This window comes from Camelus dromedarius, chromosome 2, assembly GCF_036321535.1.
Source record: "Camelus dromedarius isolate mCamDro1 chromosome 2, mCamDro1.pat, whole genome shotgun sequence".
NCBI lineage: Eukaryota > Metazoa > Chordata > Mammalia > Artiodactyla > Camelidae > Camelus > Camelus dromedarius.
Genome location: NC_087437.1, coordinates 76054562 through 76081513, shown reverse-complemented (window position 1 = coordinate 76081513; position 26952 = coordinate 76054562). Strand labels below are relative to the sequence as shown.

The 26952-nt window shown below is 37.0% G+C and overlaps 1 protein-coding gene across 10 annotated transcripts in view; it reads left to right on the top strand.

Annotated features, from left to right (window-relative positions):
* Positions 1–26952, top strand: part of BBX (BBX high mobility group box domain containing) — a 256822-nt gene that overhangs the window by 151128 nt on the left and 78742 nt on the right. For all 10 annotated transcript variants that reach the window (XM_031456220.2, XM_031456214.2, XM_031456188.2 and 7 more), the window contains 3 exons: positions 8485–8655; positions 13132–13374; positions 23548–23743. In XM_031456220.2, the coding sequence (XP_031312080.1) occupies positions 8494–8655; positions 13132–13374; positions 23548–23743 (601 nt within the window). In that variant the 5' untranslated portion in view covers positions 8485–8493. The remainder of the gene's footprint in view (positions 1–8484; positions 8656–13131; positions 13375–23547; positions 23744–26952) is intronic.

The following is a 26952-nucleotide window of genomic DNA, read 5'->3' as shown; positions in this document are numbered from 1 at the left end:
TGGGAAAGACAGTCTGGAGAAGCGTGGGCTCTGGGGACAGAAGACCGTAGGTTTGAATCCTGGCCCCGCCATGTTGTTTAAGCTTTGTCGTTTTCAGTTGCTTCCTGTTATAGTTATTTTCTCCAAGAGGTATATGGAGGATTAAGGAAATTATTGTATATAAAGTGTTTAGCATGTAGCAAATGTTTAATCAAGTTAGTTATTAGAAGGCAATGTTATTATAATGGTCAAGAACTGGATCCTGAAGCCAGACCTTCCTGAGTTCAAATACGGGCCCCACCAATTACGAGCTAGCTGTGTGACCTTGGACATTCTATAATGTCCAAATATAATGCATAGTTAATCAGGTGATCAGTAAATATGTATCCAGCTTCACTGACAGTAAATGAGAAGATTCTATGAGCTCATCTTCTTGTGCCTCAGCTTCTTGCCGATGTGTTAATTACATCTCACTCACGTCACAGTACATATAATAAAAACCTTTGTTAACTTATAAACGAAACGTGACAAACTGTATGTTATTTGTGCCACAGTTTTCTCATCTGTAAAAAGCAGATTAGAATGGTATTAAAATAGTACCTACCTCTTAGGCTTGTGAGTTAAAAGAATTAGTTAAGTTTAAAGCTCTTAGCTTCTGGCACATAGGAAGCAATATATACATAAACATTATATATACATAGAAGCATTTTACACATGTATATAATTACTATTATTACCCTCACTCATCATCATCAATAGGGGTTGAGGAGAAACCAATAATAGGCACCATGGGATTGGGTGAGACTAAGACAAGTGAAAAAGACTGCGAACGAGCACTGAAGACAGCCGGAGGTTCTTGTAACAGTGTCAGACCACGGGAGCAGCCGGCAACCTGGGGATAGACTAGGGAAGAAAAAATGGTTGGATGAGTTCAGAGCTGGGGTTAATTAACAGACCAGTTATGAAAGGCAAAGAGAGCTGGTGAGCTGAAGGTACTACATATTCTGTTTTGAGAGAATAGTGAGAGTCATTGACAAATGACCAGAGAAGGAAATAAAGAAAGCTACGAGAACATGTTTTCAGACTAGTACTGACAGCTGTTTGGAAGCGACTTAGATTTCATTGTATTTATTATATTGCCTTGTCAATTTGCCTGTTTTTCTTCTCTCTCCTCCCCTCCTGAGCCTTCTGGGTTCTTGTATTTTCTTCTTTGCATGTTTTCTTTTCAAGCCTTATATCTCTTCTGCCTTCTAGCAAAACAACACAAAGAAAAGGCATAATAAGAAAGCAGACAAGTATTGTTTCTATGTTCACTTCCTCACGTATTCCCTGTCTAGCACAGGGAAGTTTGCTCTGCAGATCCAGAAAAAAACATCTGGCATGTTCTTTACCCTCAAGGGTCTCTGTGGGAGGAATACACACAGAATCATCATACATATATTATACAGAAAAATGATTGTTACACAATCAAGTGTCCAAAAACATGGCATATCCATTAAATGTGGGTGCTCAAAAAAGGTGCCCAGGAAGGAAACAGACAGGAGCTGGGGAAAATAAAGACAGCGTCTCAGAAATGGGGGTTCAGAGGGGCTTGCCTAGAAGGTGAGAATGGTATGTGGGGTACAAACTAAAAGAGGGAAATGTGTGATGCTACGCTTGTTGAAGAATAAGAATGTGGTGACTTTATGATGAAGAATGTAAATGCCACCATGAAATTATGGGCAAACAGAGAGTTGGGCTTTTGTGGGCAAGGGCTGTATGATGGGGAACATGCTGTAGCCTGTTACTGAATTCTCTGTGTAGTTTTTCTTCCCTAAGCCACTTCCTTTGGTGCCTTATCTCTTTCAGGGTAGCTGTTGTCTCTATCTTTAGCCTAGAGCTGTGTGCACTTTGAGGACCATGTTAAGCTAAACATCATGGGGTATGTGTTAGAGATCTTCGAATACACATTCCTTCATAGGTAAGGGCACAGGGACCAGAACTGCCAGTATAGCTAAGCCCTTTGAATAGTGGGTGTCGTATTAGTATTCATGAGAGCATGTAGATAACATCTTGTCAGAGTTAAAGTTTCAGCTTGAAGAGCTACTGCTTTTCAATAAGGAGTGCATTTAAAGACACTCTTTGTGTGAATAGAGTGACTGAATTGCTTCTAAAATGAGAGTATTACTTTATTGAATGAGATATTTTTCATTTAATCTGTCTACAGTTTAGAATTGTCATTAGAATTACAATAAATAGTAATGATTAGCACTCATAGGGCTTTTATCTTCAAAGAGTTTTAAAGTCAATCTAATCTGTCTCGGCGTCATCCGAGATGTACACTTGCTCTTCTGCCATGAACCCTTGCAAGTGTTCACTTTCCAGCCCCTCAGTGCTCCTTTAGGTAGTTCCATGGCTCATAAGCTATTTGTTCTATGGGAACTGCCCAGAGAGTTGACAGATGGAAGGCTTTATGTTAGAACAGCTTGTCCTAGGTGAGCATTTGGGCTGTTAAGTTGGGCTTCCTGGTTATAGTGCCAGCTTCTCCGCTGCTGACTGTGTGGCCCTGGGCAAATGACTTAACCCTCAGCTTCTTCAGCTGAGATGCATCGTAGTACCTGCTTCAGAGAGTTCTTGTAAGGATTAAATGAGATAATGAATACTAAGTATGGGACAAATAGTATTAATAAATATTAGGTGTGTATTAGTGTTGTTTTAAAACTATGCATAGGAACATGTCATTCTGGGAAGTTGTTATATGTGATTAAGTGTAATGTAAGGAAATTTTAAGCCATAAGTTACTTTTTCAGGGACTGCTATGTACCAGGCTCCATTTGAGGCCCGGGTGGAAAAAATGTATGAAACCATGACACCTTCTTCCTAGAAGTTCACAACCTGTTTTGGGGGTGGGGAGGGCACAGTTAACACAGACCGAAGCAGCATGAAAAGTGCTTGACCAACAACGTCAAGTACGATCAAAGCTCTTAAAGGAAGCTTTAGAAGGGAAATGGTATGTGACCTGGGCCTTGGAGGGATGATATCAATTTTGACAGAAAATGGGAGAATTTTAGGATGCACAGGTCTTCAAAGTTGGGGTGTTTGCCAGCATCTTTGTCAGCAGGACCCCCTGAAAGAATGGAAGCAAGGTGTGTCTTGAAAGCAGCAACATTCTCTTGGAAGATTTTTAGCAGGTCGGTCTAATTTGTGTGAAAGCTCTAGGGCTAAAGTGGTAACTTTATCACCATTTCTTTGGGCTGGTTTCTCCTTTTCTCTATAGTCCCTAAGAAGCTCTGAAGCTTTGCAGTCTTAGTTGGACCCAGGAGAGGCCTTACTTGGGGCTAGAATGTATGGTTGTCTAACAGTGAGATTTTGTGGGCCTCCCTTACCTTCCCCTGTCTCATTTGGTCTGAATTTCCATTAATATGATTTGAATGGGGTTTTATTGGACATTTAGGAAACAGTTTAAACTCTAAAATACCCCTGTGACACATTTAAATTTACACAGTGTTTTAAAAGCTGAAGGGTACTGATTGCCTAAGTTGTGAGACAAGAGGGTAGAAAGCATAGAGGATCTTACAAAATTTATGACTGTACCAAGGCACTGACTGTATATCACTGAGACAAAAAAAGGAAACTTACCATCTTTCTTTTTCAGTTTCTGAGGCTGGAGGTTGTATCATCTGGGAAGCATGTGGACCACTGTTAAATGGGAGTCCTCTGTGCTCTCTCTGGAACAGCATCTTAAGCTGAGTTAAGCGAGCACCTGCTGCCTGTTAAACCCATACTCCCTCTAAAAAGCTTGTGGGTGAAGGGAGGATTTACTAACATGGAGTGAGACCCTTCTAGGTGCCAGGCTCCGTGTTGGGTGTTATAGAAAAAGTGTTCTCACAGTAGAACTATTATTCAGATTTAACATAAAGAAAGATCAGCAATATGAGTAACTTTACAGCAAGTAATTGGTAGAGGCAGGATTCTCAGTGAGGTCTGTTAGGCTTCAGTGTCCATTTTTTCCCTTTGTTAAATGTGTTATTTGCTTTGTAATGTTTCTTTTATGATATTTCTTCTTTAAATTTCTTGTGCAGTTTGACCTCAGTAAAGGTCTTGATGAATGGGCTTGCTGCATTTGAAGAATATACTCAAGTGAAGTTTTTCCTAATTTATCACCAGGTTGATTTACAGTTAGTTCAGTATTACGAGTTTCTAATTGAGTAACTCATCCTAGCAAAGAAAAGGGAATACAGGGGTTGGTTTGTTTTTATAAGATAAATATTCAGTACAGTTGACCCTTGAATGCAGGGGTTATGTAACTTTACAGTAATCCATCTGTAGCCACGGTTTCCCCATCTGTGGAGTCAACCAGCTGTGGATCACTTAGTACTGTAGTATGTTTTTATTGAAAAAGCTTCATGTATAGTTAGACACTTGCAGTTCAAACCTGTGTTGTTCAGCGGTCAACTGTATTTTGGATAGGGACCGTCAGACTCCATCACTAACAGTCTCAGGAACAATAATTTGATGATACTGAGTCTTGAGTCCTTCAAGTACAGAGTCCACTGACATTAAATGACCTGATTTCAGTTATTCTAGAGTTGCAGTGCAGAAAAAAAAAAGGACTCTTTTTGAAAAAAATCCCACCGGTTGCTCCGTTCATTACATATAGATTGCTAGCTTGATTTGCTTTTATTCCAGAACAAGAAGCCAAATTTTATAATGCATGGGGGTTTTACTGGCAAAATACTTAGAAAGGTAGGCCTCTGCTACTATAAAAAATTAACAATTTTTCCTCCTCCTCATTGCTGAAATAAAATTTTGCCTTCTTTGCCCTTGTCTTTCCCGAAAGATTTTTTTTTTATCTTTTCTTTCATTCTTGTCTCTTGCCTTCTTATTAAATCTGAGTGATAATCTGGAGCATCATTTCCCCCAACTTTTGCCTTCCTTTCAAGAGTTTGAAAGTAGATCCCTGGAGAATTAAAGTAATCAGATAACTGTAAGTTATTAAAGTATCCAGTTTACAGTTTGAGGTATTTCATGGTCATTACATTAGTTTCACTTTTCTTGACTATTTTTGTCCCAGGGATACTGTCTCCAGTTCACTTACTCATTTATTCATCTTTCATTTATGCTGAAAATACTTATTTTTCTCCTACTTTGTTCTAGACCCTAGGGGTTGTCAATCTTATTTTTCCACAGCCCAAGTAGCTGGTTGTTCTCACACATCACATGCCACCTTGGCCTGCATGTCAGCGTTATACATGATTTTCAGACCCCCACCCTGACCCCAGAAGGAATATCTGAATTCAGGGGAATGAGAGAGATAGGGATTAATTTTGAAGCCATTCTAGCATATAAATATAGTGAATTATCACCATAATTTAGTATGGAGGTTCATATGGTTGCTTGTAACAACCTTCACAACTAACTGATCTTGATGTTCTGAGAAGCCAGATGCTTCTGAGCATATAAAGGTAACTTGTCTTGGATCATCAAGAGAAAGGCCTAATGATGGAGGTAGGATGTACCGAGTAATTATCATTCAACAGAAAATGTGGTGTCTTTAGATATAGCAAATCTTTCTGTTGTATTTCTGGGGAAGAAGAGATTAATTTGGGGAGTATCAGAGAAGATATACAGTATCGTAGTGGCATGGCAGTTATGTAGAAAGAATTCGAGCAGTGGGGGAGGGGAATGTGATTATTTTGAACCTAAAAGCCACATATACTATTCACTTATTTGATTCTTCATATTCTGTCTTCTGTTTGAATATTGAAATTATACATAAATATATACAAGGGCACATACACTTAAACACATTCACACATAATTAAATAGCATAATCAAAATCTTGGCGGCTGAATGATATATTTTTCTCTACGCACACTGGCAATCACTTTGACCTCTCCAGTTGATAACAGCTTGCCTGACTTATAGTTTCCTATTGATTTCTTTTACTATTTAAAAAATGTATTATATCATAAAACATCTAGTATTAAACCCAGTGTGGATTTAATTACCACTCAGGCATCACATCCTGAAGTGATTAATAAGCCGCAGAAGTAAGAACTATTTCCTCTTCTCTCTCTATAGCATTGGCATTTTTGGAAATTGGGTTGCTGTGCCAAGTTTTATTTGTGGATAGACTGGGAATTGTTAAATGGTCTATCAATTCTAAGAAATCTTCGTTCCTTTATTAGGAGCACAGCAGATAACTAATTCCATTTAGAGTTTTCAGTAACTTCTACTCTTGAGACAACCACATGAATCATGTAACTGCTTCAGATATTCAGCAGAAGTTTCTTGTTAAGAAAACCACAGAAACATTTTTCTCCTCCTCATTCTGTTTTTGACTAGACACAGCTTTTAATAAATTAATAAGGATTTTTATCCAAATGAAGATTTAAAAATTATTAAAGTGAAGATTTTGTTGCAGTACAAGAAATAATCTGAATATCTATCAATCATAGGATGATTGAGAAAATTGTGATATGTTTTTACTTTGGAATGTTATATTATTACAAAGTAAGGATGCTCAAGGTGTATTACCTTAGAAGAGCATGATCTGTTCAACTTAAGAGTATTAAATGGTGGTTTACTGATACATTTGTTTATAGAAAAAGAGAATGATATTGTCCTTAGGATATTAAAATTGGTCAAAGGATAGGAAAATAGTTAGGAAAGGATGGTTATTAACAGCAGAGAATCCAGAAATAGACAAGTGGTAATGTCGTATAAGATAAAAGTAGCATTTCTAAGGAATAGGGAAAAGCTGGATGATTCAATAAATGGTTTGGGACAGATGGATAGCTATTTGGAAAGAAAAGAATAAACTAGACCCTTACCTCACTCTTGTCAGAATGAATTCCAGGTTGATCAAATGTTTACATGTTTTTAAAAATAATGAAGTTGTTAAGTTCTAGAAGGAAGCATTACTGAATATTTCTCAATTTTGAAGTGAAGAAGACCTAAGTATGACCTTAAACTCAGAAACAATTAAGGAAGGAAGATAAAAAATTGCCTATGCCATATTGTTTTGAAGTCTTGAGAACTAGATGGCTCTTAAAACTATATTCTCATGGACCCTGTTTCAGCAACATGGCATTAAAAGTTTATTGATTTCACTTTGCAAGCATCTGGACCTGTGCAAAAACTTGAAAACTTTTGGTTTGGTTTGGACCAACCCAAAATAATCATCAGCCTGTGATTTTGGCAGTTGCGTTTATGTTAGTAATTGTCAGCATGAAGCATTTAAATTGATGGCATTTAACTGTATTATTTATAATTTTCACTTGAGTATGTATAAACAGTAATTTGTTTATTAATGTTACTTCAAATGAATGAATGAGAAATATTAAATAATTGTGAGAAAGCATGTAAGAAACTCATGTGTATAGTTTACCTTTGGGCTGTGGGGCTGGGCATGATAGAGAAGGTAAACCTCATTTTTTGCTGTTTTCACTGTATAATATGAGTACATAGTTGTTTCTTTCATTGACAAAAACATTTTTTTTTAAGTCATTGAAAAGTAATTTAGAATTTTGGGCTTCTGAAAGATTTTGTCAGATTCATAGCCTGACTCTAGCCCAGCTATTTCAGCCCGTCATCTTATAGAGGAAGGGGGTTTAGAGAACAAAGCTTGGTTACTGGATTGGCTGCATATGTAACAGGGGGATGCAGAGAGAGAGATTTGTGATTTGTTGTGTCACAGGCAGGTACAGAGGGTGCTCATCCCACTAAGTGACTTGATGCATGGGTGGGGTCCTTGGAGGCTGCACACAGCTAGTTTTTGAAAAATGTGTGTCATCTTATGACATAGTTTTAAGTCTAAAACATTCTATTCTGAGGGGAGAGTATAACTCAAGTGGTATAATGTATGCTTAGCATGAATGAGGTCCTGGGTCCAGTCCTTAGTACCTCTTCGAAAAATAAATAAACCTAATTACCTCTCCCCCTTCCCCCTACCAAAATAAAAATAATACAATAATAGATAAAATGTTTTAAAAAATAAAATAAAACATTTGTTTCTTACGAAGTGTTCATTTTACTTAATAATACTCCAAGCTTAGATTTATCATAGTATAGAATGTGAAATTCATGTAAAGCATGATAAAATAGGAGCCAACGGAGAATATGGAGGCCCACCTCAGTGAGCACCTCTGCTCCCCTGGCAGGTGTCTTTCACATTCCTCTGGTGAAAAATGTTGAGAAACACTATTCTGAGTAAATATGAACAGGTGGCAGTAACTTGTAATCATCCTAACACTTTATTTGGAGTTTGAGTCCTGAAGTTATGAAGTGGAAGGAAGTAGATTTCATAAAAGGCCAATTTTATTAGCTCACTTTAGCACATGAAAATGAATGTTTGATTATGTACTTAGAATTCTTACTGAATCCAGTAAATGCCTGAGTTGGTAGATATTTTAATCTTTAAAATTATAATCCAGTTAAAGCAAAGGAAGGTAAATAAACTAATTTTAATCAAATTTACTTTGATTTCTCTCTGTTTCTCTCCCTTTTTTCCCCTTACCATAGGTCACAGTAATGAAAGGCAGTAATAGAAATAAGGATCATTCAGCTGAAGGAGAAGGGACTGGAAAACGACCAAAACGGAAGTGTCTTCAGTGGCATCCATTGCTAGCAAAGAAACTTCTTGACTTTTCAGAAGAGGAAGACGAGGAAGACGAAGAGGAAGATATTGATAAGGTAATTCCTCCATTTATTGTCGAAGTTTTAAGTTTATTTGAGCATCCGTTCTACAAACTTCAGTGAACATGTATGGTGTGAAGGATGCGTTTCCAGGAGTCTGTATAACTTGAATCCTGTTTAACTACTTAATCTACATTTTCATTACAAATGTTGATGACTCTTAGAGTGTCCATACTTCCTAATAGTTTAGACTGAAACAGATCCTTCTTAAATCATATTATTGTCAATTAGCTAATGATTTGCAAGTAATACTCAAATGCAGTGAGACGAGGGAGTTCGTAAACTTTGATGTGCTCACCTGGCACCCACCTGTTGTTCCTCTGGCCTCTCTTCCCTCCCAGCCGGGTCTTGCCACCACAGGCAGTTTCAGAGCTGTTTAGGTCCTCACCTCTGAGGCCTTCAGGGCATCTGGCTGCTGTCACCTCTCCAAGCCTCTGTGGTCAGTCCTCCAAGTCCCTTCTCTGGTCTCACGCTTGAGCATTCGGCTCTTGTTTAAAAAGTCTCACAACCATGCAGGTGACTTTAGAAAGACATGTATTCCTCCAGGTTTTGGTATAACTGGATCCTCCTCTTTGTCACTCAGGTCTCAGCTCAATGACTACCTCCCCGAGAGGTGGGCCCTCATCCTCTCAGGTCCCTCCCACCCAGCTCATTGCACGTCAGAGGCCTTCCTTCCTCACACTTCTTCCTGTTGCCTTCTGTTTAGCTGTGTACTTGTTTGTGCCTTTCTTCATGGGCTAGAGTACAAACTCAGTGAGAGCAGGGGTCTTGCCCCACCTGTTCTCTTTGCTTAAAACCTAGAATGTTGGCTGGACCAAAGTAGGTTTTGAATAGATGCACATTCAGTGGAAGAACACATGAGGGCATATTTTGTGTTACTACAAATTTTATGAACATGTCTTTGACATAGTTCAGGCCTTTGACATCCATACAGTCTTTTATTCTTGGCTTCGGTCAGCTCCCTCTTCCACTTGTCTCAGCAGGAATTGTAAACGTTTTTCCTGTTTCTCAGATATCCTCTATGCATACGAGTTATGGTCTCTTCACCATTGACCTTTTTTCCTCCTTCACAGAGAAAATAGGGGCCACAAGAAATGACTCCTTCAGCTTTCTCTACTCACCTTACTTGTCCCTCACTCCTTGTCTTTCCCTTTTCCTTCCCTTTTTCAGAGAAATAAGTTATTTTTCCTATTCGAGGAAATTGCCAAGTTTATGCTTAATTTGATCTTTCTGACACATTTGCACTTGCTGATCACTTGGTCCTTGAAGCTGTCTCCTGTTTCCGTGTCTCCTATTTCTGTGACTCGTATTTCTATTCCTGCCTTCCCAACTATACCTTTCTAGTTTCTTTCAGTTGATGCCCCTCCATTATTCTGCCCTCAAATGTTGATATTCTCTGGGCCTCTTATTTTAATTTCTGTCTCCACCCTCGACCTTTCTTCTAAACTCTGGACTTGTATTTCTGACTATTTACTTGACATATCCACTTAGATATCAAATCAGTATCTCAGTTTGAATGTGTTCAAAATGAAACTTTCACTTTTCTCCTCCAAACCCAATCCTCTACTTCTTTCCTTTCTTGGTAAATAGCAACACAAACTTTCAAGGGTCAGACCTGAAACCTTGTCTGTTTTCTTTTGCTCAAGTCTCGCATCTGTCAGCAAATTCTCAGCTATACCTTAAAAATAAGTTCTCCATTTGGCCCCTTCTTAGCAACGCCACTACTGCTACCTTGTTCAAGCCACCACCAGTGCTAGTGCGGGTGATTGTTTTCTGCCTCTCCCTGCCTCTGCTCTTGCTCTTCTCAGTGTGTTTTCAACAGAGCAGCCAGAGAGATCCTTCCAAAATGGAAGGCTGGTTATAGGGGATTTGTATGCTCACTGCTCTGTCTGCATCACCTGGAACAGTGCCTGGTGCATGTCAGGTGCCAGTAAACAGTTACTGAGTGAAAGGATGGAGTCATTGAATCTTCTTCTCTTTTTAGTCCACGTTCAGAGCTCTCATCCATGCCCCTGGTCTTTCTTCTTTCTATTGGTACATCAGTTTGTCATTCCAGCTGAGACTTCTCTGCTGAGAGCCACTTCACATTCAGCCTACTCAGCTCTGATGTTTCTGCTCCCCACCAGATCTAATTTCTCTCATTTGAGAAAAAGTATTCTCTGTTGTATATGAAGGAATCTTGCCACCAAAGCTGGAAACACTCTTCCTTTTTCAACCTTTAAATCCACTTAGACCCCAGTCACTCTTAGTTCTACTTCATTAGTGAGTATCGTCTCTGTTCTCAGTTCTCCATTCTCATTACTACTACCTTGATTCAGCTCTGTCCCCATTCTTGCTGGACAGCTGGAATGAACTTTTAACTGGTTTCTCTAGTTTTCGCTGCTTCTGATTTTGTTACTTAATTCATGCTCTACATTGCTGATAGGAGTTACCTTAAAATACAAATCTAACAGTATCCTTCTCCTGCTTAAAACTACTCATGACTTTGCATTGCATCCAGCTGTGGTTTCTATATCCTGGTCTGATGCTGGTGTTGATTTGTTGCATCTTGTCTAGGGAGACTTCCCTGTGCTCCTACCCAACCACTTCTGCTTCATTATCACACTGGTTCCTTGTTAAAATCATCCTGCTTTTTAATTTATTTGCTTATATATCTTTTTCCTCTCCCAAAACATTGAGCTCCTTGGGCCAGGATCTTGTCTTATTTATCTATTTTTCCAGCTCTTGGCATGAGTTTTATAATTTAGTAACTGAATCAAAAGTTATTCTTTTCTGAAGGGAAAATATAATTACATCCTCAACCTACATAATACATTGTTTACGCCCGATTTTTCAATAGCTTCTTAGTCAGTTTCAGGATGCTAAATAAATATTCCTTGAAAATGCAAATCATTGTTAATGATTATACACATAATGAGGAAGATAAATCTGTAGCCTTCACCCTTAATAATAATCCCTAATGTATTTCCAAATCAGGTAGCTGTGACTTCAAAATTGTTCTGTACTATTTGTGTTTGAAGATGATAATTGATGGTTAATTAAATGCATTGGCAATACTTAATATAAATTTAGAAGACTTTTAAAAAATACCTAACTGGATTAAACTTGTGATTTGTCCTAGAATATGCATCTGTAACAGTTGCCCAATAAACATGATATAAGAGAACCTGGTTCCCTTATAGTAGTGGTTCTTAAAGTGTGATCCTTAGACCAGCAGCATAACCTGGCAGCTTGCTAGATATACAAATTCTTAAGACCCCCTCCAGACCTACAGAATCAGAAACTAGAATGGGACATAACCATCTGTGTTTTAACGAGACCTCCAGGGATTCCGATGCCCACTCACATTTAAGAAGTACTACCCTACTGTATAATGCAGACTAATAACTACCTTGATCCCTTCTTAATTTTAACTATGAAACAGCAACCGAAGAAGTGGTTTTAATAAGCATTCTGGACTTCAGTTCTTGGTTGCACCATTTCTAAGAAATATCATAGAATCATATTTTAGCCTTAGAAGTTACTTAACAATCCCACTATATTCTGAGATTCTGTGATCAGAGGTGTACTTTAAGAATTGTAATCTGCAGCCATGTGCAGAAAGTACTGTAAGAGATTAAAGGCAGTAACACGAGGCCACAGGCCAGAGTGGTAGTAGGGCAGTGGCAATGAGAATTACACAGATGGACAGGATCAGAGCTTTTCCGTAGTCCTTGAAGACCTTGAATTGAATGAAATGCTTAGGAAATGGGAGGATTCAAAACCGATTTTGAAAGTGTAAGCCCTGTCACCATAGCATTTCAGTGGACAAGAAAGCATGATACTTACAGGCTTGAAATGTTATTATGTAGTTCTTCCTTCAAATAATGTTAAATGTCTATTTTGATTTTTATGGTAGGTGGTTCCACTTGTGATGGGCACAAAAACTCTTAAGTAGTCTGTATTAGATTTTTATTATATGCTTTCATGTTAAACATTTTTATGTTATTGGCTATGGAAAAGCACTTTCCAAAAAGGAGAAAGACAGAACTAATTCATGTATTTTATGTGTCAATCTTGAGACCCATATACCAGAGAATGGGCTTAACTGTTTATTCAGCTGTCAATTAAGTACTACTTTTATACCAGACATTGAGCTAGGCACTGTGTATAAAGTAAATAAGAGAGCTTTTGTCCTCAAAGAGCTCACTGTTTAGTGAGAGAAAAAAAGTAAGCAGTTCTAACAGCAGTGTAGTATATGCTGTAATAGGGACATGCACAGGTTGCTATAGAAAGTAAGCAAAGGAATACATCACGGGTTGGTTACCAACTACAAACAGTGGTTGATGACTTTTAAAAAACCATCTTTTTTTGGATTTTTAAGTTGTTTCTATGAAGCTAAGGAAAAATACAATTTGAAAACCAAGACTAATTTTTGAAGCAAAGTTATCCAGCATGTGTTAAAACATCTAGCTTTTGTTATGTTGGTCATAGGTTCACCTTCTTGGGGCCGATGGCCTAGAGCAAGATGTTGGTGAGACTGAAGACGATGAATCACCAGAACAGCGAGCCCGGAGACCAATGAATGCATTTCTCTTATTTTGCAAACGTCATCGCTCCCTTGTACGTCAGGAACACCCCAGGCTTGATAACCGAGGTGCTACCAAGATACTAGCTGACTGGTGGGCTGTTCTCGATCCAAAGGAGAAGCAGAAATACACAGACATGGCCAAGGAGGTAGGTTACAGTATTGAGGGTTTATGGTAGCTGTGAACAACCAAATCCATAACCCCCAGTCAGCGAATATGGAGTCCATGCTGAAGGTGAATCATGAATCAGGGGTTAAGTAAAAACATAAAGAACAGCTTTGTTCCTATTGCTGAGTTCCAGGTCCACTTTGCAAATACTGGTGAGGTGCCAAAAGCAATCTATTACCAAGTTTTCTTCTCATTGTATATATTCCACTGATTGATATAGGGGATTGACTTTTATGAATGGTGATTTATTTATTATGAATGGTTTTTGTTTTTAGCTTTTCTAGGAACCCAGCTTCTGCTGTCAGAGAATGCTCATGATAAAGATGACAGTCTTGATCTAGTTCTGCTAAATAGCTTTGTAACCACATCTAAGTCAATCTCTGTGTCTCAGCTTTTTTTCTTTTTTTAATATATGTTATTAGAATGAGGAAGTTGGACCAAAACTTGTATCCCTTTCAGTGCTAATATTTTTTGATTTTATAATAAATGCAATTATCAAGAGAGATGCTTAGACTTGTTTCTAAAGATAGTGCAGCATGAATATTTAAAACCAGTAAGTGAGTGGAACAGGATGTATATGATAATGTGATGTGTGCTTGCACATAAACACTTGTGTAGGCAGTAGTTGGTGAGAAGTATTTTTATGCAGGAAGGCTATTCAGAAAGGTGGGCATTAATTCCAAAATATGACTGAATTTCTTAAATATTGTATACTGATCTCTTTCTAAAATATTCTTAAATTAGTATCAGTGTGTTGTACACTTAAAGTGTATTGTGCAGTGTATTTAGCAAGTCAGGAGAAAGCAAAGCAATATCGTTGTGTTTAAACTTGAACGGAATGATTCTGACATTATTTCTCCAGCATCCCAACCTGCAAGTAGTCTTGGTTCATGAAAGCCCAGCCACCCAAACGTTTAGTTAAGTTCTGTGGAAAGATGAACCAACAGGGGACAAATACAGAGTTTCAAGTGAGACACTTGATTAGACATCTCAGTATGTAGAAAAATAATTCTTTCAATTGCTGTGGTTTTACTGAGTTGTTTAACAAGCTAACATGGAGCATAAAAATTTCTTATGCAATGTTCTGGGAAATTTGAATCCAGAGTAAATGCTTAGCATTGTTGCTATGTAATTAATAATCACATAAGGCTTCAGAAGTTAACTATATTGTTAAAGACTGGATTTTAACTCTAGAGCACCTAGAAAATTTAAAATCTGTTCCGTTACCTAAGTAATTTTAAGTGTTGCAGGGGATTTTCACTAGCATAACAGTAATTAACAGTAAAATTTTCCCATTAAATAGTTTCAGATCCTTTCATAGTCATGTTTATACGATAAAACAAACAATTATCTGAAACCTCATAGAGAACTGCATAAGCTTCCTATAATTAAACTCTTGAGTTTGTTTTTGGATTACTGTTTTTGGATAACATGCAGCCTGTCCCAAGTATACTGTTTGCCTTTTCTTAAATACTGCTAATTTACAAACCCAATAGGTGGCCACTTTTAAAGCATTATTTTCATTCAGGAATTCCCTTAGTAATTACCTAATTAGCTTTACAATATTTGCCATTGTGGTGAGTAATGAAATCTAAATCTGTTAAGGTCTCCCCATCCCACTCCTCCACTCCACCCTTTCAAACTACTGCAAGACCATAACTGGATCTCCCACCTCACAGCTTGCCCTGTTCAGAGTTGCTCTTATGAAATACTGTCTCATGTCTAGTGCCAAGTGTGGAAGTTTAGCTACTTTCAAAATCATTATACAGTTGGTTTCTGGTCATAAGTGATACTTGTTTCAACTTAATTTACTAAATGGTTTCAAAATTACATTAAAGTGCAGGTAATTGTGCTGGTGCTTTTTGTGTTAATATTGCAGCCTTAATTGAAGTGTCAGTTTAATCAACAAAAACTTACTGAGTGGCTTCAATGTACCAGGACTTGAGATTGTTAGTCAAAAATATGGTCTCAGTTCCTCAAAGTCCCCTCCCCCCAGGCCGTCATTTTTAAAACTGTTTTTGTATGTGTAACTTTTTCATTAAAACCCCCAAATTTAAAATATATTCTTTATTAGGAACAAAACATAGTCTTTCAGCATAGTTTGTATGTGACTGTAAATGCTTACATGGTATTTACCAGTATCTATCCTGTCATTCCCAATTGAGTGAGAAATACTTGTTTTTCCTTCCTCCTCTTGTTTTTAAAATTAACACATTTTAAATGTCAGTAATAATTAATATAACTTTGAAGAGATTTTTTTTACCTGTTAAAACTTTCTCTGACTCTTCCCTTGCTTCTGATTATCTTGTATTAGTGCATCTGGCAAGAGGAAGCACCCGTTCTGGGATTTGTTTTCAGTTTCCTGAATTATTGCCCAGTACTAATTTGCATTGTTGAAAAGAATGGTTGAATGGGGGTTTCATGTTTTCTGATGAATCTCATTAGAGCAATAATTGTTTATAAGTCATTTTAAAAATACAGTCCGAAGGCTATAACCTGGATTCTCTTCTTAAATTCAGTGCACGTGATGGTGCAGCTTTACAGATGTTCCCAGGCTCTGACTTCTGTGGACTTGGGAGACTCAGAAACAGTATTATTTTTCCTTTTAACATCTTTATATATGTACTCTCACAGATGTGTGAATACAGGTTTGCATTTTGACTAGGATATTGCTGGAAAGTTCCAGGAGTCATTTAAACTAATAATCATAATTAATTAATTGGTAGTCAATATAGAGGATCACAGTTGTCCTTCAGGTGGAGCAGAGTCAGTGCAGAGAAGCAGGGAGCATCTGGAAAGGCAAGGCAATTTTGAATGACCTTACTCATAGCGCCCTCTTCCTTCGTTTTTGTAGGATCAGAGGCGTGAGGCAGAATGCATGCATTTATTGATTAATTGGTTCATTCCAGGTTTGATGTTTTGCATAAGCACAAACATGTAAAGTCGGGTATGAGTGTCCCCATTCCTCAGAGCAGGGATCTCAGGCTCTTAGGGGTTAGTGTCTTGACCAGCCATGCATTTGTGGAGCCTGGGATACTCTTGCTTGTTTGACTCTAGCACCCTGTTAATGTATGCTGCTCACTTTAGATGGCTAAGAAACAAGATATTTGAGTAAGTCAGTCAAAAATGGTGACAATAAAATGTCACAGATCTTATGGGAAGAATCTGCTTGTACTGGGGTGGGTAGATGGAGGTATTTCAGAAAAGGCTTTATGAAGTTGGTAGGATTTGGCATGGGCTTTGGTTCAGAAGAAAGGCAAGGATACAAGCAGATATGGGAAATAAGAACTATTTCAGGAAGAAGAAACTTTTACCCCAAGCCTGGGATACGTGTAGGACAGTATCAGGAAAAGATGAGGCAAAAGTTGTGAAAGGCTGGCCTGAAAGTTTAGAATTTCAGTTGTATATCAGTAAAACAGCTGTGGAATCAAATGCAATAAAATACAACTTGAAGGCTTTTTTATAATAGCCTTTCGTAACTATTGGTATCTGTTGTCATCAGTACTATAGGAAAAATTATCACCACAAATCTCTATGAGGTTTTAGTGATTAGCTCTTCCTCCATATTTCTTCAAGAAAAATTAAACGTATTCATTCCCTTGTTTTGGTTTCATCAGAAATGGATTCTTCTCTGAAGAAGATTTACTGTTATTTTCTCACGTATTACTACACTGGACAGTTTTTGTTAATTGTCAAGTCATACTTAATAGGGTTTGTATTTTGACAAGCATGCTGTGGCATCTTACATACTACTAAGCTAGAATGGTACCTCATTTATCCCACCTTCTTGAGAAACAGGTGTTAACACATATGTGGTTTCCAGGCAGATGAAACTTTTTATTTTATAAATTTATCCTGGAAAGTTAATTTAAAATTTTGATTACATACTTTCTTACTTCAGAATGCCTTTTGAATTTTTCAAAAATTTCTATCTATTATTTACAAACAAGAATTATTTTGTGGTCTGTAATTTGGTGAGACCTTTGTGAATAACTGAGTTATAGTCACATCTTTATCTGTATATTAAATGATTATTAACTTTTTTGTTCTTTTGAATTTCCTCTTTGTATTACCATGAGTCTTTATTTTGGGCCCAGCCTCAATTGCCATTTCTTTCCACTTTTAGCTATGTTTAGCTACCACTAATGAAACTACTTACTCTATGTGGAGTTTTCTGAATATAACTTAGTTAGGAGCCCCACCGCTCTGGGGGGATGCGAGTAGTAAAACCAAAGATTTAGGCTCCATCTTTCCCAGTAATCCTTGTTCTGAGACTTTTCCCATTCCTGTGTTCCAGATATCAGGACTTTCTTACTATAAAAAAAATTCAAGTGTTTATTTTTGAGTATTCTGCCCAGGGTTCTTTTATAAACATTTGACTTATTTAATCTTAAAAATAATCCCCTGAGATAGATATCATTTTCCAAAAGCTAAAGATGAGGACACTGCAGCCCAGAAAAGTGAAATGATTTATCCAAGGAAGCAAGCTAGTAACAGTAGTAGAGTTTGGGTCTCATACGTAGCCTTCCTTCTCAGACCTTCTGAGGTTCCACATCTGTAAAACTGCAGTAAAGATGCCTGCCCTCACAGGGTCGAGGTAAGATACAAGTAAGGTTATTGTATGCAGAAGCATGCTGTGAAGTTTAAAATGCTATACAAGTGTTAGTTTTATCATTATTGCTGATAAACAAACTTATGTTTGTATTTGATACTTCTCTACTTAGCAATTATTTGCTATTTTTATTAGGACCTGTTAACACACTGAAGGGCTACTAAAATGCAAAGTTAGTCTTTGAAACGCAAGAATTCACAAAACTGAATATATCGTTTGCCCAACCTGGCAGATACTGTCCAATGTGATTAATAGCCCCTAACAAATAGATGTTCCATAAGTGAGCTAACTACTTGATTTCAGAAGTAGCAATCTATTTGCTAGTTAGTAAACACTAGCATTTAAATATTCAAATCAAATAAAATTATAAGGACTTTATAAAGATCCCATAGTGAGTGATATATTTTGAATTTAAACTGAGTCTCTTGAAATTCATTTCTGGTGTTAGTTCCAGATGTTAATATTTAGATTGACTGAGGGACCTAATACTCCAGTATCCTGTGAGATGTTCCTATAGTAAACCTTAATTAGTTTGGAATTTGTGATAATTCAAAGGGATGTAGGTGAAAGTTAATTAATTTTTTGCAGTGTTTGAAAAATTGGAAATTCATGCTATAAACTATTTTATAAAGAAAAAGTTTAAAGTGTTTAAGGAAATTACTAAGCCTAAATGAACATATTTTTTAAAGAAAACTTAAACATTTTACAGTTCAAATCAGTTAACACATGAGTGTGTCTATTAATACATTTCTAGAAATAAAAATAATGTTTACAGATCCTTATCAAAATTTTAAAAGTAACAAAATTACATTTTAAAAGAAATTCTGAAAGTTTGACTTTTTTTTAGATTAATGCTAACTGATTAAGCTGACCTTCCTCCTAATCACCCAAATTAGGAATTAAAATTGTCCTTTTAAAGAAACTTGTATGTGAATATGAACCACTGTTGCCACAGTAATCTTTACAGCCAACTTATGCAACCATATCTGTAGCCAACTCAATTTTTCCTTTATGACTTTTCCATAAGAGAACCAAAGAATTCCTTGGTCACTTATTCATGTCACTTTTTGAATGGCATAGGTTTTATTGGAGTGGCTTTATCATGGAAGTCTTACACATTAATGTATAATTTAAAATGTATTTGTTCTGTCAAAACCATAAACTTAATTCAGTGTTCTGCCATATAAACAGTCTTATTTTCTTCCTATTAAAATACCTAGTAAGAATATTTCAGATCTAAATGATAAGTTTTAAATTTTCGTCAGGGAAAGTTCCTAGAACTAAGGAAGTACAGATTAGTGCCACTTCTCAAATATCTTCCTCTCCTCTTTCACCCGGTATAATACGACTTCTGCCTGCCAGTGTGAAGAAGGTACAGCTGTCTCAGAATTTATTATGCTAGGGGTTCACTTAGCCCCTTCAGAGTTACAGAATGAGAAAGTGTGGTATATCTCTTTTTTAAAATTCAGGTAATTCCTGTGTAATTGCTCCTTCATGATTCTGATAGGTTTTTTTAAATCATGGTGTTATTTCACATACTGGCACCAGAATCACTTGTCTTGATTTGTATAGATATTCCCAGGGCCCCTTATTATTGGACCTCACCAGGGTTACCATTCCCTTTCACTCTGTTGAGAAGCTCTAGACTGTGATAATAGCTAGAAATACTACCAGACTTTCTGATACCCCTGCTCATTGAAAATAAAAGAAAAAAAGCAAAAACAATTGGAGAACAATTAATAAGTATATCTCATTAAAGTGTTGTTTAAGACCTGATTTTCGTTCTTACAAGTGATGTGCAAAACTAGTGTTGAGACCCAGTTTTTGAAAGTTTTGTCTTTTGGTATAAAATAGTGCCATTGTCATATATGAAGTAGGCAAAAACACTATGATAAAGGGTATGTATTTAATATCATTACTGAATAACAGTGATGTATTATTATTGCTAATGAAATGTGGTAGTGGCTGGGGTTGGGGAGAAGGGAGCCAGTGTTTACTGAGCACCTTATGTAAGTCAGGAACTGTGCCTATAAAGTAAATTCACTTAGGTTATCCAATCAGCTGGAAATTTGCATTTAAAAAAGGAACTTAGGAGGGGAATTTTTATTGTAATGGGAGATTTTTGAAAATCAGTATTTTAGCAAGAAGTCAGTTACCCATGAGATAAGACCAGTAACCTGTGATTGATGTTCCTAGAGGATAACTGAGTCCTCCTTCCACCCCCAGCATGAAAGCCCTGCCCTGGGGATCCGGATGGGTGGGCCTGTCTCTTTGTCCCTTTCAATCCTGTGATGATGGATTTTTGCCCACTTGGTTGACCAGCATGCTAATAGTTTCACTCAGCTATTTGCTTCAGACTATATACAGTCTTTTCTCATTTCTCCCTTGCTCAGCTTTCTCTGTAATCCCTTTCCTAATAACCTCATCACAATGAATGATTAAGCCTTTCTGTTGTCTCTTACAGCTGATTCAGAGCAAGTGATTGATGGTGTGCCCAGTCCAAGGACAGGCATCCTCACATCCTGAGGCTCTTCCTGCCTCCGCTCTCCCTTGTTGTTTATACGCTGCTTGTGTTGACTTGTATGTCTTATGAATTTATGGCATCTCTATGTAGGCTTTAAACTCTTTAAGGACAAGGGCTGTGTGTTACTCTTTTCTCTGTCCCCTATATTCTTAACTCTTTTGCTCAGTACATACTTGATTGAGCTAATGAATGTTGTTTTGGTATTGAACTTTTACGCTGAGTTTAAGAACCTGCAAGATTAATACTATGATACAGTTACAGAGTATTGACCCTCAAGGTGAATTCTCAGTTACCATTTTCCATAAAACCCTATATACTCCAGGCTTTTCTCTTACCCTTTGTTCTTCAACTCATAGGTAGCTTCCCCTTTTACAGACCCTTTACAAAACCATTTTTTATGCCTAAGCCAGGGGAAGGTTTATGGACCATGTATAAAAAGAAGTAATGTGTTTGAGTGGAATTGTAGATTGTAAACAATTTGAGGGCAGAGACTCTAACTCATGCTCTTTCCATCCCCAGTGGCTAGCCAGTGTCTGTCATCTCGTCAGTCCTCAGACAGGATTGAGATGGAGGTGGGTGGGTGGGTGGAATATATGCAAGAGGAAGAGATGTTTGTGGTCAGGGATTGTCAGTGCTTTATATTGTCTGCAGCACAGATCCACATCATAAGTTAGTTTAAGCTGGCCTTTATTAATGCCATCAGTACTTTTAAAAATTTATGAGGATGACGGTATAATCATTTTCATTACACATACTGATTTTCATCAAAGCAAATTGCTAAATGATTCTTAACAAAGGATGTACTATCTTACTGGGAAAGAACTTATGCAGATCAGTGACATTGGAGGACAGGAAGGGGACACCTAAGAAACGGAAGGTATCAGAGTGCAAGTGACATCCATCTAGCATCCTTCACAGCTGAGGCTTTCTTCTTAAAAACCACCAAAATACAAAAAAAAAAAAAATTTGATTTCTCATGACAAATACATTAGTTTGATAGTCTTTTGTCACTTTATAGAGTGGTGACCTTTGTCCAAATGACTGTTCACCTGACAGACCCAGCTCGTGTGCCTTTTGCTGGGACAAAATGATGATGCTTGTGCCTGCTACTTTCATCTTCATCTCACCCTGTCATTTGTCACTTTCCACCTCCAGACAGCAGGCAAGGCTATTTGTCTGCTTCAGCTCAGTATGTAAATCCCCGCTATGCATATGAATGCACTGGGATAAAGTATCTCTTTTATTACACTGATATCTCCAAATTTATTCTGCTGTGTGATGTTAAATTCAAGTTTGGGTCTGGCCTTGTATCCTATTGTAATTATTTCTGTAAGAAAAGTAAAACTGTATTTTACTGTTTTTCTATGCTTACCTTCCTTCTACATGTAACTGTGTATAAATATGCAGATGTTAAGATTTTGTTAAAAAATGGATTATTCATAAAATTTGGATTAAGATAACTTTAGAGTAATCCTAAACCATTGACTATGAACATTGCATTGTATTATATAAGTACATTTTTCATTTATATGATTTAAAGGGGAGTGGTGAAAAATGTTTGTTAGTTGGATTACATATACTTTTCTTACACTAAGGATAAAGGAACCTTTTTTTAAAAAAATGGGTTAGATAAAAAAGCTATTAGTTAATTTTACACACAGAGTAAACATTTTAAAAGGCAATTTTGTGGGATAGAAAGAATTGTATTAATTTAATAAAGTATCCAGCAGTAATAACATGTAATCATTGAAGAATGCATGGAAAACACATTTTATCAAATGATGTAACTTTTGACAATATATAATGAATAGCAATAAATATATTTTATTTAATTTTATTGTCAGTAGAGGGGAAAGAAATGGCAAAGTTGGGAGAAAGGTAGATACGATAGTGAAGACTGAAACCTCCAAGTTAAGAACGTAAAGTTTGTGATGGATTAATAGCAACATCATAGCTCTCAGCACATTCACTTTTGAGACTTCATGTGCTCATTACAAAACCCTGGGATGTTGTCAGTGCCTTAGTTACGTTTTGTAGATGGAGGAACTGAGGCTGAGAAAGCTAGTATGTCCTCAGCTGGCTAATAGCAGAGGTAGGTTTTGAACCCAGGTCATACAAACTCTGCATCCAGTGCTCTTTCTTGTACATGACCTTGCCTCTTCAAGTAACTAAGAAGTTACACGTTGTGTCAGTTTCTAGTTACAGCACAATACTTCAGTCATATAGGAACATACATATATTTGTTTTCATATTCCTGACATACTGTAAACTGATTATACTTAAATAAAAATATTAAAAAAAAAAAAGAAGTTACGCATCAGTTTGCCCTGCTTTGTTCTCCTTCTCCTATTCTTGATCTTGGTTTGCTTATCCCACAACTGATTGCTTTGCTCTGTTAGGTTTGCCTGCATTTGCCTATACATTAAAGCACAGTTTTAATTTTTAACATACTTACCAAATTAAGCAGTGAGCAGAATCTAGTTACTGGCCTGGGTATTGACTTGCATTTTATAATGTGTGCCTGATAACCTTCTTTGAAATAGGTGCTGCTCTTTGCACTACTGTTTACAATAACCCTGGGCATTGGTGGTTTGCTCTCAGTTTATGGAAACTAAGGCTGAGGCCCACAGAGATTGTGTTCTCTGTCCTTGATCACTGTAGCCCTAAGTGGAAATGCTAGAGTTTGAACTCTGGTTTTTCTGTCTTAAGCCCTTTGGTCTTTCCATTACAAATAACTCTCCACCAAGTTCAACTAACTTTTTGGATCCTGGAAAAAAAATACAGAAGATGGTTAAAAGATACAAAATTTACTACCTCTGTATCCTTATCCCACAAGTGAACTTTCTAATAGATTCATAGTCTGTCTCTAAAGTCCTGAGATTGTCATTCTTCTAAAAGGAAAAACAGAGAAGTTACTGAAAGTGTTTTTTCACTCATTATTTAGGTAAGGGGAAGGCTACTAGAACTTTCTCAATCTATGTGTTAATTAAAATCTGTTATCTGTTCTTTATTTACAGTATAAAGATGCATTTATGAAAGCAAATCCTGGCTACAAATGGTGTCCTACCACAAACAAGCCTGTCAAGTCCCCAACACCCACTGTCAATCCACGAAAGAAACTATGGGCCTTCCCATCTGACTCTTCAAGAGACTTGCCAAGCCCCAAGAAAGCAAAGACTGAAGAAATGCCTCAGCTTAACTTTGGAATAGCTGGTGAGTTTAGACACTATTTTTACCTGTTCTTAAAAACAGGGCAATTCATTTAGGCACTATTTTTAACATAATACAGAGAGAGAGAGAAGCAAAATTTATGACCAGTGGGAAGCAATGGCAAATATGTAGCATAGCTTAAAGCTTTGGAGCATGGTGTGTATAGACTGTGTGTATAAAACTAAAGAAAGGAGGTAGAGACCAAGTGGTAGAGTTGTCCTAAACAGATGTGGATTCCTGACATTGATATTACTGAGAAGCAGACAGCAAGGTGGAGGTTGTCAGGAGCGCAGGGAATGGAATTTTATTTATAATGTAACCATATAGCTTACACATGCATGCACACTATTAAGCTATCCCAGTAAGCACCTCAGTTATCATGGATACCTGAAAAGCCACAATTAACATGGATCATCTGAGTTTCTGAAACAGCAAGGGCAAGAATATGAACAATTCTATCACAAATCTGGGATGGGTCTGACAGCTGTTTCTTAGTGGGGATTCCCATCCTGCCCTCTATCCCGCCCCCATTCCTGTTACAGGCCAGGCAGATTTAACATTCCAGATGGTCCCATGTGTTATGAGACCTTAATATTCTTTGGGTGGTAAAGAATGCTAGAGCATTTATCACCATGAAATGAAGTATTTATATCCACCCTACAAATGACTCTGTCTTCCTTCTATTGTAATACTGTAATCAAGAGAGGAATTTTCCAGAATGAAATAGGGAGATTAGACAGATGGAAGCATTGAAGTTGGTGTTGAGCTGTAGGGTTCCTGTTTTATTATTACAAGCAAATTTTCTTCAAGAAAGCTCTGAAGAGTTTGCAAAATGGAAAGCTTGGGAATGGAGGTTGAGCAGTATTGTGATGACATTTTATTTTTTAATAGCCAATAGGCCTAATGAACTTTAATAGTTCAGTGATTCATGGCATAACAAAGTATGTGATGGTGTCACATGTAAATCTAAGAAATGTAGTCTGATGCAACAGTAGCATTCTAGGGGAATAAAGTCGTCAGGTGATTGTTACGTAGATGTCTGTAGTATAATTCTAGGTGAGCTTTTGCATATCCCAGAAGAATCAGAACAGAGGTCTGTCCTTGTTTTAGATGTCATTTTGTACAATTTTAGCTTCAGCGCACTTGCTAGTAGTCTTGGTGAGCTCCCTGGACTCCCCAGATTGTATCAATAAGAGTGTTTTATCAAACATTTTGTTATCAGCACCAAGTAAGAGCATAGACTGGCTTTTAAGTGAATTCCTTCTATTATCATTTGTCTTCTATTGCTTTCTCTCCCATTTCTAAATCTAGATCAGTCTATATAGGTTTTTTGTATACAGTGGCTCTTCACAAACCAAAAATAGTTGTAGATTTAGTACAGAAGACTAAGAAAGATTTCTGTCTGTAGCCCATTTCTGAGAGTTTATTAATCTACCTGTTACACTTACAAATTGAAAGTAGGACCTAGACTTCAACCAAGGTATTTACAGGTGACCTTTTAAAAACAGCATTCTTTAAGCAAAATACAGGAAAGAAGGAAAACAGCTTTCTCTGACATGTATCTCATTATGTAGGGGCCTGTGATGGATGTTGGGAATCCATAATCAGAGCCCTTGTTAGCTAGTATATAGGGGATAACACTGATCTGATATTTCTAGTTATGCTACTTTTTAACACAATGAAAACAAATGAGTTTGCCTTTAATTAAAACATAGTGCTTAGCTGTTTAAATCCAGGGGATACTGTAGGGCTTTTAGAGGCCAGTTTAAGCTTTTCCCCAATGTGGAATCTCATTTTGTTTTGTTTTCCCACTAGTCTTCATCACATGACATTTTGCATTTTTGAATAACCCCAAAGCAGTCAAGTGTATGACTTCCAAGAAGAGAAAGCTCTGTAGAATTTAATTTAGTACAAGTCCTCTCAGTGAAGAGAAAGCATGCAACTTACATAAATATATTTTGACGTATCTGGATAACACTATATAGGTGTAAATTAATATAAAGGCTGATGATGATTTCTTGTCTGTGTTTTAGTGTCTATGCAGCAGCAAACTTCTTGCAGCCATATTGGCATATAGCTTGAATAAATTATCACGGAAGTGTGTTCTATTTTACTTTATAATTTGAACTAACACATTGTTATCTTTATTCAAAAGTAACCATCCAATCCTCCTGATCTCTGGAATGACAGCTGCCAAAGTATTTAGCTGCCCAAAGAACCAAAGTTACCCTCCACTAAATTCATTTCCCCTTCCTGATTTTTATTTGCCAGTAGTATCTATTTTAGCAGCCACACTAGTTAGTAAACTTAACATTTAATTAAGGGTGGAATCTTAAAACAACAAAGAACCCTGTTTCAGCAAATCAGCCCGTGTTCCCATGTGTCTTCCTGTGTGGCTGTGTTCCAGCTGGAGCTGTTTGGCTACGTTCCAGCTGGAGCTGTTTGGCGACCACCTGATCGTTTGGTGACATATTTTCACCTCCGCTAAGCTCTTCCTTTCTTCCTCCCTCTCTCCCCTCCCTCAGATTTTGTTTTTCAATTTTCTTTATTTTGACTGTATGTAAGATGTGGTCAGAGTTGCTTCGTGAGTTCTCAAGACAGATTGTATACAAAGTGTACTTAAGGGCATTTCTTTAAACAAAAAATCAAAAAAAGAAAGAGAAAAGAAACACTTGAATGTCTTCAGGCAGCAGAATGTCTGATCCTCATTTTTAATTGTAGAGAGATTACAGAAATTAAAAGTGTGTTTATTGAGGACCAATATGCCCTAGGAGAAGCACTGAAATTAGGTATTTTCATATGATATATCATTTAAGTTCCGAAATTTAATTCATTTAAAACAACCTTAGAGGATATAGGTTTCTTAATTGTGTACACTTTCTTTGTTTAGATATAATCCTAGGTCATAGATCTGCCAGTTTGTTGTTTTCATTTTGTCTTTCTAGTTCTGTTAATTGTTGAAGGAATGAAAACAAAGGCCTTCAGTAAAGGATTCATTTTGAATCTTTTTAAAGGTACTTTGAGGAAGTACCTGACTGTATACCCCTAATATTTAAAATGTCAAAAATACATCATTGTTCAATTTAAATTTGTTTTGGAAAGTTTTAAAGAGAGATGATTTGATTGAACAAAGCCCACTAGATTTTTGGAGGCCCATTTATAAAATGTCTCTCTGTTCTCTAGTTCCTCTGATGGCCTGGTTTTTTTGATCA